This window comes from Notamacropus eugenii, chromosome 4 (genome assembly GCF_028372415.1).
Source record: "Notamacropus eugenii isolate mMacEug1 chromosome 4, mMacEug1.pri_v2, whole genome shotgun sequence".
In the NCBI taxonomy this organism is placed as follows: domain Eukaryota; kingdom Metazoa; phylum Chordata; class Mammalia; order Diprotodontia; family Macropodidae; genus Notamacropus; species Notamacropus eugenii.
The window spans coordinates 83,906,769-83,922,127 of NC_092875.1; the positions used below are offsets into that span (position 1 = coordinate 83,906,769).

Below are 15,359 nucleotides of genomic sequence, written 5' to 3' on the forward strand. Positions count from 1 at the left end.
CACCTTCATCTTCTAGAGTGAGGCTACTTTCCTGTCTTTTCAGGACTTTAGAGTACCATTGAGGAACAGTGAAGGTATCTTTTTCTAATGTTTTCAGCTTGCATCCTCATACCTTATGCTGTCAGCACTGTTAATTGCTAGTGATTAGTGTCCCAGTTCCATTTATGCAATTAACATCAATTAGCTTTATAGAAAGAGATATTTCCTAAAATGTTGCAAGAATGTAATTACAAATATTTCTTCTCAACATCTGTGATATAATCTTCCCTGTCCCACCTCAGTCTCTGGGAGAAGTAGAATTAAACTTAAAAGAGTTTCTACATAGCATTATTCCCACAGAATCGACTTCCAAATATGACATAGACTAGAGATGGATGAGGCTGCATTTACCTTACAACTGACCTGAGTCATTTTGGCTCTTTGGAACTTTACTTTTTACTGTATGACTACAAGAAAATCTTTATAAGGACTCTGGCCCCCAGTCACCCAGATAGTGTCTTTTGAAGTTCACAAGATTGTAGTCATTTCCAAGACTCTTTCAGCTAAAGAAGAAAAGAAAGCTCTCTGCAGAGACAGAAGCAATAGCACATTCCATTTTTCTCGGTTTCAAGATAGCCTTAGGGAAAAACCGCCCCAAATCCACCTAGAGGTCCACAGCAAATCTTTTTTCTGGAACAACAGTTGCAAAAAGACACATTTAGGCTTGATGTGCAAAATAACTTCCTATTACCAAAGTGAAAGTGACCCTGTGGGAGGAAGTGAGATATCCCTTCCTGAGAGTCTTTAAGCAAAGGTTGAATGAACACTTGTAGGGAGGGTCTTCGAGTAGATTCTGTTTTAAGTGTGTGCTGAACAATTTGTCCTCTGAGTTCCTTCATATCTCTGAGATCCTCTCAGTATAAATGTAGCCAAAAAGTATAAAATATTGATTCACTATCCCACTTGTACTCCATGATATCCTCATCAAAGCAGACTAATGTTGTATCTCATAAATGGGGCTAACTCCAAATGATGTGACCTGATCTGGGGATGCAGAAAGGGAATATGGGTATGATAATGCTATTGGGAGAAGGGAGAGATGGTCTGCTGTAGGGTGAAAGACTGGGCAATGAGTAGTCATGACTGGAAGGGCTGAGAATTTGACCACATCTATGACATTGTTCTCTGTTCAGTGGGAGCATGGGAGTTGGAGTTGGGGAAAAACAATGCTGTAAGAATTCTCATTGGAGTCCTGGTTCTGATACTTATGTGCAATTGTGTTTTAGTTGATGAACCTGACTCCACGACTATGCTACCAGGATTATTTATACTCTTTGGTGTCAGTTGGTTCCTGATATTTTTAGCTGGTTTAATTTTTTTTCTAGATTTTCGAGGTAATTATCAGAGGAAAGTGGGGAATGGGCTTCCTGTCTGGTTAATCAGGCATGGTTGGTCTGGGAGGGAGACAAATCTTTGCAACCCTGGATCTTAGAAACATGAATTTTGCCTTTTTCTTGGTCATTTGCTCGGGGGTACACTTTATCCCCCATTCTATGCCCTTCAAGGTCACTCATTCCCAAATGCTCACCCTTAGAACCCTGCTTCTGCCCACTACTCTTATAGTCACATAATCCTATGAATTTCCTTCCTACACCTTCTCCTACTCTGTATTCCCAATTCATGGCTTTCTTTCACCTTTCATTCATCACATGTCAGTGAATAATTTACCATGTGCAAATCATGTACCAGGCCTATATTGTTATTCAGTCATGATGGTCGTGTCTAACCCTTTATGGCCTCATTTGGAGTATTCTTGATGAAAATCCTGGAGTGATTTGCCATTTCCTTCTCTAAGTCATTATCCAAATGAGGAACCTGAGGCAAACAGGGTTAAGTGACTTGCCCAGGGTCAGACAGCTAGTGAGTGTCTAAGGCCATATTTGAACTCAGCTCTTCCTGATTTTAGGCTCAGCTTATACACTGCACCACCTAGTTGCCCTGTTCTAGGCTATATTGAAAAGTAACTATTTCCTCCCACTCCATCAGTCCCAAACCCTGCCCTGGGCAAGACTGAACAAGTAAGAATCTGAATAATGATCATCTTTGACTTCTTAAAGTAACTGGAAAAAAAAAAACTTTAAATCCATGAGCATTTTTAGCATATTGCTGGGTACTTTGCTTTATGGTCTGGACTGAAGAAAGAAGTAAGAAACTTAAGACTCTGTATTTGCCTTCATGGAGCTACAATCAAAGTGGTAGTAAGTCATGGATACAAATGTGAGATAAGAACAAAGGGAGAACCAGGCAATATATTGTGAGAAATCTGAGATGAGAGAAATCTCTTTTACCTGGTTGTGCTGAGGTGTCAAGAAATACTTTAAGAAGGAGGTGGCCCCTGAGATAGACTTTGAAGGAAGTATAGATTTAGACTGAGATAAGGGTAGTATGGAGACTGTTCTCATCCCAACAGTGAAGGAAGGAAAGGGTAAGGGGCAGAATGAGGAGGAAGCTGACAAAGGCCTGTATTAAGGGGTGGCCATATGAACAGAGAAGCAGATAATGTAAGAGATGTTTGGAAGTATATTTTAAAATGTTTGGCAATTGATTAAATATGTAGAGGGAGGGAGGGAAGGAGAGAACTAGAGAAAGAGGAAGAGAGAGAGAAAGCAAGAGTAATGGGCCACTTCTGAGACTTTTGTAAAATTATTCCTTGTCTGAACTAAATTTTCAGTTGAGTCTCTGGGATTGTCCAAATATAACATCATATCATCTGCAAAAATATATAATTTTACTATCTCATTCCTTTTTCTGATTCCTTCAGTTTCTTTTTCTTCTTTTTTGCTATTGCTTGGATTTCCAATACAGTGTTAAATTATTCTGGTGAGAATGGACACCCTGATTGCATATCTGATCTTACTGAGAATGCTTCTACCATATTCCCATTACAAATAATGCTTGCTGATGGTTTTAGACAAATGCTTTTTATCATTTTAAGAAAAAATCCATACTTTCAAGTATTTTTAAAAGTGAAATGAGCTTTATACGTTATCAAAAGTTTTTCCACAGCTATTGATATAATCATATGATCTAAAAATTATTATTGATACAATCAATAATGTTAATAATTTTCCTTATGTTAAGCCATCCCTGCATTCCTGGTGTAAATCTCACTTGATCAAAATGTATAATCTTTGTAATGTATTCTTGCAGTCTTTTACCTAGCATTTTATTTAGGATTTTTGCATCCATGTTCATTAATGAAATCAGTCTATAATTTTCTTTCTCTGTTTTCACTCTTCCTGGTTCAGGTATCAGTTTCATATTGGTTTCATAAAGGGAGTGTGATAGGTTCTCTTCATTGCCTGTTCTATCAATAGCTTATTATGTATTGGAACACATCAATCTTTAAATGATTTGGTCTTGATATTGTTTTCTTTGTAAGCTCATTTATGACCTCTTCAATTTCTCTTCCTAAAATAGTTCTTTCATGATATTCTATTTCTGTTAACCTAGGAAACTTTTTGGTAAATAGTCTTCCATTTCACTAAAATTGTTAAATTAATTGACATATAATTGGCAAAAATAAATCCTTATAATTGCCATAATTTCATCTCTGTTAATGATAATTTCATCCCATTCAATTTTAACTCTAGTAATTTGGTTTTCTTCTCTCTTTTTTTCACCAAATTAATAGAAGGTTAATCTATTGTATTCTTATTTTTCATAAAGCCAACTGCTGGTTTTATTTATTAATTCAATGGTTTTTCCACTCAGTTTTATTCATCTTACCTTTAATTTTTAGGATTTCCAATTTAGTGTTTAATTAGGAATTTTTAGTTTCCTCTTTTTCTAATTTTTAAATTGCACAACCAATTTATTGTTCTGCTCTTTTTCTATTTTATTGATGTAGGCATTTATAGATATAAAGTTTCCTTTGATAAGTGCTTTTCTTGTATCCCATGGGTTTTGATAGGATGTCTCATTATTGTAATCTCTTTATACAATTACTGATTTTTTCTATGCTTTGTTCTTTAACCCATTCTTTAAAATTAGGTTGTTTAATCTTATTTCTGCTTTTTTGGTTTTAACTATAAAATTTTTATATTCTAAAATGTGGTCAATCTTTCAAAAGGGGTTCCATGAACCACTGGAAGAAAAGGTGTATACCTTTCTATTTTCTATCAGTTCTCTCCAGATATCTATGATACCTAGCTTATCTAAAATTCTATTCAGTTCCCTGACTTATTTCTTATTTATTTTTTGGAAACATCTTATGTTGTTATGTTTGTCCTTCATTCTTGGAGAGGACCATGACATCAGTATGATGACATGACTTCCAGTTGACTTTGATTTGAGTCAGGGAGGGCTCTTCAAGGTCACCAACCTCACTTTCTTCTCCTGTGCCATCTGGATTCATCCAGTGGCCTGATATTCATCATAATGGCTTGAGATGGCCCCGAATGCAATGTGAGACCCTGTCCCTTTCAGGCTAAGGTCCTATATCATTCTCACTTTGAGTATCTTATTTAATATTTCTTTTAAAAATTTAGATATAATGGGATTTGGAGCATATAGGTTCATTTTATTTTATGGCTTCATTGCCTATGATAACTTCCATTAAAATATGGTTATAATGTTTATCTCTTTTAATTAAATGTATTTTAGGCATAACTTTGAGATAATTTCTACTTCTGCTTTTTTTGCATCAGCTGAAGCATAATAAATTCTACATTTTAACTCTGTCACTTTTTAATGTGCTTCTTGTAAACAACATGTTTGATTCAGATTTTTAATCCATTTTGCTGTTTTCATTTTAAGAGTGAGTTCATCCCATTCATATTCAAAGTTACAATTACTCTTTGTGAATTTCCCTCCATCCAATTTTTTACTCACTATTATTCTTCTCAGTCTCTCTTTTTACTCTTTCCCTGTTATTTTATCCTTTCTTCTTACTCTCCTGTTTTTCTGTTCTACCCATCCCTCTAAGACTCATTCCCTTGTTCTCTCCATCCACATTCCTAAATCCTAACCTATACAGACTTTTAGAGTCCATTCCTTATCCTGTCCACTTGTTCTCTTATTTCTCCATGAGTGTAGAAGGCTTTTTTTTTATCCTTTTAGATGTATATGTTATTTCCTGTTTAACCCAGATCCAATGAGAGTGAGATTCCAGCACTACCAGCCCTCCACCCCCACCTGCTTCCTCTGTATCACTTCTTCCTTTCATGCCAAATTTTCATAAAGTAATTACCTTTTTTAGGTTTTCCTTCCCAATTTTGTTTTTCAGAATAACCTCATTGTTAACAACTCAGCCCCAACTTATCTTTCAAACTATTGTTTGAAATGATGACATTCTTAAGAATTCTGATAATTTTCATATATTAGAATTAAACCATTTGATCTAATGAGTCCCTTATAATTAGTCTTTAATGTGTTCATTTTATTTCTTCTGGATCTTATATATCAAATTTTTGCTTTAGTTCTCATCTTTTTTGTCACAAATACCTTAATGTCTTTCAGCACATTAAATGTCCATTTTTTTATTCAGGATTATAATCAATTTTGTCCAGTATGTTATTCATGATTTCCACTTTAACTCTTTTGCTTTTTAAAATACAATGTTTCAAGATGTGCAGTCTTTTAAAGTAGAAGCTGTTAAGTCTTGTGAAACTCTGATGGTATCTCTACAGTATTTAAATAATTTTTTTCCTTCGTGCTTGAAATGTTGTCTGCGTAACCTGGGAATTTTTAAATTTGGCTGCCTTTTTTGTCCTGAAACATCTTTCAGGCAGGGAATGGTATTTTTTTTTTCTATTTGTATTTTATTCTCTTGTTCTAGAATTTCAGGGCAATTTTTTCTAATAATTTCTTGTAACATTATATCAAGATTCTTATCTTGATAATAATTTTAAGGTAGTGCTAAAATTCTTATATTGTCTCTTCTCAATCTATTTTCTAGATCATTTGTTTTTTTCTCATGTGATGCTTCAAATTCTCTTCTATGCTTTTTAGTTTAGTGTTTCTTGGTGTCTTATAATGTCATTTGATTCCCTTTCTCCAATTCTAGTTTTCCAGGAGCTATTTTCTTCCTTAAGATTTTGAACTTCTTTTTCCAGTTAGTTGACTTTTTTTCATAATTTTCTTGAATAGTTTTTGTTTTTTCTTCCAAATATTCTTTTTAAACCTGTGACCATTTGATGTGATTCCTTGGGGTAGGAGTGGCTTTTTTAGCCTCAGTATCTTCCTCTGAATATGAACCCAGATTTTCTTTTATACCAACGTAACTTTCTATGGTAGAATTCTTTTTCCTTTGTTTACTCATTTTTATTTTTCTTTGTTTTATTTAGAAGCTTATTACTGTAATCAGGTTTTAATCCTGACCTTTGGGTAATGGTGCTCCAGTCCTGAGGTTTTCCTTACTCCCAGTCACATCCCAAAATATTCTTGCTTCCTGTGGTACCTACCTCAGTCATTGGCATGTGCTTGTTCCTCCCTGGTCACAGGCCAGGATCATGTGTTCAGCACCACCGGGACTGGAGTCCAGAAACAGCAGAGATCTTTCAATCTTCCCCCACTCAATCATCTGATTACCTAATTTTTTGCTAGATCAAAGTGTGTGAGGGGAAAGCTTAGTGAGGTGAAATTTCTTGAGGCCTAGTCTCCTTCCTGCAGGAGTTGCCTCCAGGGCCTGCTGTTTGTTGATTCAGCAGCGTTGTCCTGGAGCTGCCTATACTTCATTCAGACCATACCTCAGACTCTGGAGGGGCTGTCTTTCCTGAAGTCATCTCAAGTTGCCTTAGGAAGAGTGTTGCTTTACCCCTTTATTTTTGCTGCTATGTGTTCCTTTTGTGGTTATGTTCTATCTGTTTGTGGAGGAAACTTGGAGAGTCTGAACATTTCTGACTTACTATGCCATTTTCCCAGAATGCTTCATTTAGGGGTTTCTTTTAGTATATCTTCCAGGTCAGTTCCCGGGCTGTATGAGATCAATTGCATCCTGATTGTGATTTTTGCATTTGAAGTTGAAGTGGCCCTTTATTTCCTGTGGGTCTGACATAGATACATAGGTAAGAAGGAGGCAAGTAGGGTAGAAATGTGCTGGAATCATGGGATGTTAATACAGCCCAAGCTGGACAGTCCCTAAGTAGCCCAGATCCTGAGACTCCACTAATCTTTGTGCAGTCCTGACCCCTTGTAGCTCAGTGTAACCTTGGTATGTATTTGCCCCTATACCCCCAACTCTGAACATTTCCAGTCTGTATATCCCTCAGCCCATGCACTGATCTGAATTCTGATTGGGTTCCAGTCTCTGCATAATTCTGGCCCTGTTGTGTCCACCAATTCATGTGTAGGCATCCTTCTAAGTGTTTCCTGACCCTGAATTTTCCCATACTATCTTTGCAAAACTGATCCAAATATCCTGATCTTCACACAGTCTTGAACCTCATATGTGAATGAGTCCCTGAGAATTACTGAACCATGGTTACCCCCCTAGCCCCTGCTGCTATGGACTTACCTAAAATATTGAGGATTGGGACCCTTGTAAATCTGGATTATTTCAAACAGAATGTGATGCATAAGACATAACTGAAGCCCAGGGAGGGGATTGGAGAGGGTTCAGAGGACCCAGGGATTGTGAAAGGGCCAGAGACAGATGGCCCAATCCAGAAACAGATGTTTCCCGTATTCATCAACCCATGGTTAACTTTTCACTCACAGGGTATCTTTATGAATGAAATTACATGGATAGCTGGATAGCTTTGGTGATGTTGTTAGCATTAAGGATTGCCTGTGTACTTATTAAGAAGGCTTGTCGTCACACACTGCCAGTCTCTAGACCTGACAATTAGGTAATTTCATGTGAAACCTGCATTTGACTTAATTACAAGTGAAGGTCCCCACAGGCAGCTGATGAGAGACCAAGTTGAGTCTAGAGGAACCATGCTCAGTTAGGGGTGGAGTTATACTGGTGTAGGAGTTAAAAAGGATGTAAGGGAAGGAATGATCACCAAAGAAGGTGAGTGGGAGACTTGGTGGCATGGGATAGGGTGAGGAAGACTGTGGACTTGCAGTAGAGGAAGGTCAAAACTAGGTCCCTTTCCCTCTCTTCTTTTCAGTCTCCTTTCCTCCCATTTTCCTTGGGCCTTTTGTCCCTTCTCCTCCCTGCCCTCTCCCTCTTCTCTACTTCTCTGTTTCCTTCTGGTGTCTCCCTTTTCTTTTTTCTCTCTTTACACTTCTTTCTTTCCCCCTCTCTTTTCTTAACCCTCTCTCCTGTTCTCTATGCATCCTCTTCTCAAACAAATGCCTAATCACTGAGATGAGTCAACCTCATTCAGTACATGTATTTGTTTTCCTTCCTTGTTCCTGTGTGAGAACAAGAAGGCAGATGTCATGTCCAGGTCTCTGAGTTGTAGTGGGAGTGGAGGGTGGGGTTGTATGGGAGGTTAAATCCCTTTGTCTTCAATTTTCAGGTGATTTGCAGAGGACCACCTTCCCCTGCCAGGCTTCCTACTCCTTGATTTGCTTAAAGTCCTTGATAGTCATCTCCACCCCTCTCAATCACTTACTATCAGCATTCCTTCCCTAAGGGTGAAGTTTTATGACTCATCGTGGTCCAGTCACTCAGTAAATATTTGTTAATCACCTACTATGTGCTAGGCACTCTGCTAAGCCTGGGCATACAAAGAATGGCAAATGACAGTACTTGCTGTCAACCTAAGGGGAGGCAAGATGTAAACCATTGTATCTGAACAAGAGATATACTGGATAAATTGAAGATAAGCTGCCTGTGTTGACCTGAAAACTTTGTTAAGAAAAGGCAACAGGCTAAATGCATACATTTTATGATTTAATTGATTGATTGATCAATTCCCTATTAAAGACAACGGTAACATAATGCATTATGGAGCCAGAAATGTTCTGGCTACCCAGTGCAGAAATATTCTGGCTTATATACATTTTGCTGTGAGAAAGGAACTCTCCTAGTTGAACAAATCATAAATTTAGTAAGACAAGACAATTAACAAAGTAATGTTGGTCAGGCCTTGGGATTCCAGCTGGGTAAACATATGTCTCAGTGATAAAGAAGAAAATCCCACCACTAGTAAGTGGCAGGCTTCCTGCCCTAAACAGATAATTGACATGGGAAGGGGTAAACAATGTTCAATAGAAATTACGACCTAAGATGTCTATATTTTCTTTACCATTAATATGCCATAACATAGTATGTGTCTATAGATAACAAGATACAAAGGAAAGTCCCATTATTCAAGATATGCCATAACATAGGGTCTTAGGTTAAAGGTCTGCTTAATGAGTGTAGAGTCGGCCTTGGATGGCTTTTGCTGACATAGGAAGAGGCATTCTCTGAGTTTGCTTCAGAGAGAACAAATAGATTATTCCAAAATTTTATATTAAACATTATCAACAGGAAAGTCACTAGAATTAAGCAGGAGGAGAAATGTGTTTTCATAAGAGGTATGATTTTAGCTGGCACTTGGAGGAAAGTCAGGGAAGTTGCGTAGTTATGATGAGAAGAGAGACAATTCGAGCTATGAAGGACAGACAGTGCAAATCCCTGTAGTTGGAATATGGAGTGTCTTGTACAAAGAACAGCAAGGTCAGTGTCACTGGATCATGGGTTAAATGGGGCAGAGAGTATTAACTGTAAGAAGACTGGCAAGAGACTGGCAGGTTATAAAGGGCTTTGAATGCTCAACAGAGGCTTTTATATAAGGTCTTCTTCCTTACTGCCTGAAACTTTGCTCTTTATTTTCACCATCACCTTCATCCATCAGCTCCTCAGTTCTGCTCTCTTCCCTTCCCTATTCTGTTCCCTACTTCCCTTGGAAAATTAGTTCTAATGTCCTCTTTCCTTTTCCCTTGAGTCCCTTATCCCCTTAACTTACTGTCTAAGTTGCCTTGCAAACCCTCAGTTTTGGATCACTCTCAACATCTTTTGCCTTGCTCCTACATACCTGCAGCTGACAGAAGCTGGAGAAAATCATTTGCTGAACTAGGACTCTCACTGCTCCAAGGCAGACCTTTAAAACTTCCTCAATTATTTCACTATCCCACTCATCACAGTGGCTCTTAAAAAACTTTTTGTTCCTTCACAACCTTCCAGTAACTACCTCACTCCAACTCTCTCACCTGAGAATCCAGCCTCATATTGAACTACAAATTTGAGAGACATCTTCTTACAGAATTGGTAAGAGATCCCTCTTTTATCCTCTTCTTCATCTTACATCACTCAGGTGCCTCCTGCCACTATCTCCTCCTTCATCCCTATCTGACACGATGAAGTGGATCTTCTTGCCAAGGCAAACCCCTCTATGTGTACAACTGGTCCTATTCAGTTCTGTCTCCTCAAGATTTCTCCCTTTATCATCCCCACTCTCTCAACTGTCTTTAGTCTCCACAAATCTCCTTGCTGATGCCTTTGACCTGTGAACATAAACACTTTCTTCCATTCTAAGGAAAGCAAAAGCACCAGTTGATTCATATATATCTGCTACTACTGTCATATCTCTCCTTCCTTTTGTGGCTAAACTCCTTCACATAGCATCTACAATAGTTGCCTACTTTCTTTCCTCTCACTCTTCTTCATGCTCTACAGTCTGGCTTCTCAACTCAATATTTAACTGAAACAAACCCCTCTTCAAAATTTCTAGCAAAATCCTAATTGTCCAATCTAAAGACATGTTATCAACTTTTAACCTTCTTGGTCTCTCTTCAGCCTTTGATGTTATTGATGTTTTTTCTTTTGCCTATTGTTGTTGATCATTTGTTTCCAATTTTTTGTGACCCCTTTTTGGAGTTTTCTTGGTAAAGATACTAGAATGATGTGCCATTTTCTTTTCCGCCTCATACTTATAGATGAGGAAACTGAGACAAACAGGATTGAAGAACTTGCCCAGGATCACACACTTAGTAAATATCTAAGGCCAGGTTTCACCTATGAAAATGGTGAGTCCTCCTGATTCCAACTGCAGTGCTCCTTCCCCTGCAACACCTGACTGCCACTTTTTTCTTAATACTCTTTTCTCTAGATTTTTTTAAATGAAAATGCTGTCTATCCTTGTTTCAACCTTCATATCTGACCAATCACCTTCCCTGGATCTTTATCCAGTCCATGACTGCTAGCCATGAGTGTCCCACAGGATTCTTTCATAGGTCTTCTCTTGCCCCTTTATTCTATTTCACTCAAGGATCCAATCATCTCATGTAGATTCAATTATCATCTCCATGCTGATAATTCTCTTCTCTATTTGTCCAGTCCTAACCTCTCTCCTGACCTCTCATCTTGCATTACCAACAGCCTATTAGACATCTCAAAACCACTGTCTTATAGACATTTTAAGATCAATATACTGAAGACAAAACTATTTTCCCCCTCAGTCCTTCCCTTTTCCTAACTTTTCCATTTGGTGGTATCACTATCTTCTGAGACATCCAGGTTAGCTTTAGGGAGTATCCTTAACTTCTCTGTCTCTCTTACCTCTCACCAATATCCGGTCTTTTTCTAAAACTTTTCATTTTTACCTTTGTGGCATCTCCCTTTTCTCTGATCTGCTACTACCTGGAGAAAGCCCTTATCACCTCATACCTGGATTCTTGCAAAAATACCTGCGAGTTTATCTCCCTGCTTCTAGTCTCTTACCACACTGCTTTAGAACATATAACACCAAATTCAAAAATCCTAGTGGCTCCCTGTTATCTCAGTAACCAAACATACAATCCTCTCTTTGGCTTTGAAAGACTTTCCTGACTTAATCGCTTTCTATCTTTCCAATATGCTTACACCTTAATCCCGTTTACACATTTTGTAACCCTGTGATTCTTGCAATCTTCACTTCATCACTTTACACTGGGCATTTCCATTTTCTCCCCAGTACCTGAAATAATCTCTCCTCACTTTACCCTCCAGGCTTCCCTGGAGTCCTTCAAGTCTTTGCTAAAATATACAGATGTTATAATCTCCAGTCACCAACATATTGGCTATGTGGGATGAGAAACACTTAGGAATTAAAGATGACATTTCACTCTGAACAGCTGTCATTTTCCCTCCTTTCCTCTAGCAATTTTTCCTTTCTTCTTCTCACAACTTTTATATCCCATGCTTCTACTTCCTAATTATTTTAGCCACCTCCTCAGCATTAGTCAGTACCTATGGAACAGGGGCCCTTTATCTACCCCCTCCCCCCCCACACTAGTTAGAATGATCAGTAAATATTCTTGTTTCTAGGCGACTATATGGTAACTTGAGGGCATTGCTGCAGCCACCCATGGATGATTGATCACTGTGGGTTTTGCAGTGGTATATGATTACTGAGCCAGAACACATGATGTCTCATAAAATATTGAAAAATCAAACTGCTAACCTCTTTGACTCTCTCTTCCATTCTAGCCTTGAATCTTGAGGTCTCTTCAATATTACATTAGAAGACTCAGATTGAGGAAAGGATGATCATCCTCTTTTCCACCCAGCCATCATGTATCTGCAGTCACTTCTGACTTTTGCTTTTATTGTGTCCTGACTTTGCCAAATAAGTTTCCTCCAGTCGGATTTGTCAAGCACTGGCTATGACCTTGTGTCTGAAATTTCTGAGTTCCAGTGAGCCATTGGATATTAATAGCTCAGGGGTGGAGCCAAGATGGCGGAGTAGAAAGATGCACATATACTAGCTCTGAACCCACAACCCACAGAATATCTGTAAAAAAGAACCCCCAGTGAATTCTGGAGCAGCAGAAGCCACAGAACAGCGGAGCAGATGAGATTTCTGTTCCAGAGAGCCCTGCAAATGTCTCACAAAAGGTCCTTCATGCTGCAGACGTGGAGCTGAGCCCAGCCCTGCATTGGCCACATGGCACCGAGAGGAGCGGATCCGCATCCTTCAGGGATGGAATCTCCAGCAGCGGTGCGGGTCCCTCCACCCACAGGTGATGGGGGTTGGTGAGAGGGTCTCTTTGGTGGGTTGAGAGGGGAGTGGGGTATCCCCATAACTCAGGCCCCCTTGGGAGGCAGCAGCGGAAGCAGCAGCAGACCTGGGCTCCCCAAGCAGGCAGGAGCCTAGATCCATTGTTGAAGGTCTCTGCATAAACTCCCTGAGGGAACTGAGCCTGTGAGGCAGCCCTGCCACCACCTGAGCACCTGAATTTAATCTCACACTGAATAGCAGCCCTGCCCCCACCCAAAGCTCTGAGGCTGGGAAGCAGCATTTGAATCTCAGACTCCAAGCACTGGTTGAGAGGATCTGGAGGCGAAGTGGGTATGAAGAGAATATTCAGAAGTCAAGTCACTGGCTGGGAAAATGCCCAGAAAAGGGAAAAGAAATAAGACTATAGAAGGTTACTTTCTTGGTGAACAGGTATTTCCTCCCTTCCTTTCTGATGAGGAAGAACAATGCTTACCATCAGGGAAAGACACAGAAGTCAAGGCTTCTGTATCCCAGCCCACTCAATGGGCTCAGGCCATGGAAGAGCTCAAAAAGGACTTTGAAAATCAAGTTAGAGAGGTGGAGGAAAAGCTGGGAAGAGAAATGAGAGACATGCAGGTAAAGCATGAACAGTCAGCACCCTGCTAAAGGAGACCCAAAAAAACGCTGAAGAAAATAACACCTTGAAAAATAGACTAACTCAATTGGCAAAAGAGGTTCAAAAAGCCAATGAGGAGAAGAATGCTTTCAAAAGCAGAATTAGCCAGATGGAAAAGGAAGTTCAAAAGCTCACTGAAGAAAATAGTTCTTTCAAAATTAGAATGGAACAGATGGTGGCTAATGACTTTATGAGAAACCAAGAAATCACAAAACAAAACCTAAAGCTATATTATTAGCTCCATTAACATGGACCATTTCTGCTTTAGAGAAGATGCCAATGGAAGAATGTCTGACCCAGGCTTGGCATTTGATCTGACAATGTCAGAGGTGAAATGTACAATGCCTTGCTCAATCATTGCAAAGTGCCTTATAGGATAAGTAGATGGTACAGTGGATAGAGAGCCAATTCTGAATTTAGAAGGTTCATCTTCTTGAATTCAAATCTGGCCTAAGACACTTACCAGCTATGTGATCCTAATCAAGTGACTTAACCGTGTTTACCTCAGGTTTTCATCCAGGAAATGAGCTGGAGAAGAAAATACTCCAGTACCTCTGCCAAAAAAAAACCCCAAATAGGTTTACAAAGAGTCGGACAAAACTGAAATGACTTAACAACAAAGACAAAAACTGCTTTATGCTTTTATATAGTTTAAATATAACATTCAGCCTCTTGAATATGTAAGGATAGGTTACTGAAGCTTGTTTTAATCACATTGTTAAAGCATATTATGGTTTGTCTGTACTTTGCATTCCTTTTTGTGAGTAGGAATAAATTTCTCCTCCCATTCCTGATTTATATTGTACTTTATGTACTGTTGTTACTTTCCCCTTTTGGAGGAAACTGAGACTTGTAAGAAATAATCTCATTATCTTTGGCCTTCAGGGTAGTAATTTTCTAGCTATCCAATGCATGTGAACCAAAGGAACCATCTTTTACCAGAGCCCAGGCTGCACAGGACCAAACCTCAAGTCATTCACATGCTTACTACCAGACAGTACTAAGTGTTGGTGCCTTAGACCTATGGTTAGTATTTCTAGGTTATATCTAACATCTCTCTACCTGTAATATCAGAGGAGGGAAAATCAGCACAGTTATCCAGAGGAAAATAGTTTCATAAACCTCATGACATTTGGATGCTCAGGAAGCTACCCTTTTTTGAACATTCGTCTGACCCATTGACTCAGAGGGAGGGGAGAGAACTTAGTGGAGCTGAGTATGCCTCTACTAGGAATTGTTGCATCCCCTCTCCCACCTTCCTTCCTTCTATGTTGACCCTAAAACCAGAACACCTTAAGTCACAGTGTCAACTTTGGTTTTATCTATCTCTTGATGCACCTTCTTGCCCATGCCCTGGCCCATTGATGTTTCATTTTAGGTCCCAGTGTTTTCTTTCTAAGTGTAATAGGACCAGAAATTTCCTGAGGCAGCTTTCCTAGTTTCTGGATCAAGCTTCCTCCCCTCCATGAATCCTGATTTACCCAGCTCCCTTAATATAGCCTCTTGATCTTGGGGCACAAAATGTCACAGTTATGTGTAGTCAGCACCTCTGAGACATGGTAGACATGGTGGGTGCCTCAGACCTTGTGAGTCACCGTATCCTGGAAATTGATAGACCAAATATATTTCAAGAGGAGACAAAGGGGATTGCATCCAGATAAGCCAAGTGACACTGTGTCCTTATTGCATACCCTTTACTGTCTTAGGGCAAATGTGTTATATGTTCAGTGACTCACAAGTGTCCTATTTTGTCCCAACATTGAACCTGAAACAGAGAGTTAGTA

At 39.1% G+C, this 15,359-nt stretch overlaps 1 protein-coding gene across 1 annotated transcript in view; it reads left to right on the plus strand.

Annotated features, from left to right (window-relative positions):
- Positions 1-14,369, plus strand: part of LOC140500218 (uncharacterized) — a 90,848-nt gene extending 76,479 nt beyond the window's left edge. The window contains exon 10 of the mRNA XM_072602550.1: positions 12,389-14,369. Within this exon, the coding sequence (XP_072458651.1) occupies positions 12,389-12,401 (13 nt within the window). The 3' untranslated portion in view covers positions 12,402-14,369. The remainder of the gene's footprint in view (positions 1-12,388) is intronic.
- The last annotated feature ends 990 nt before the right edge of the window (positions 14,370-15,359 follow it).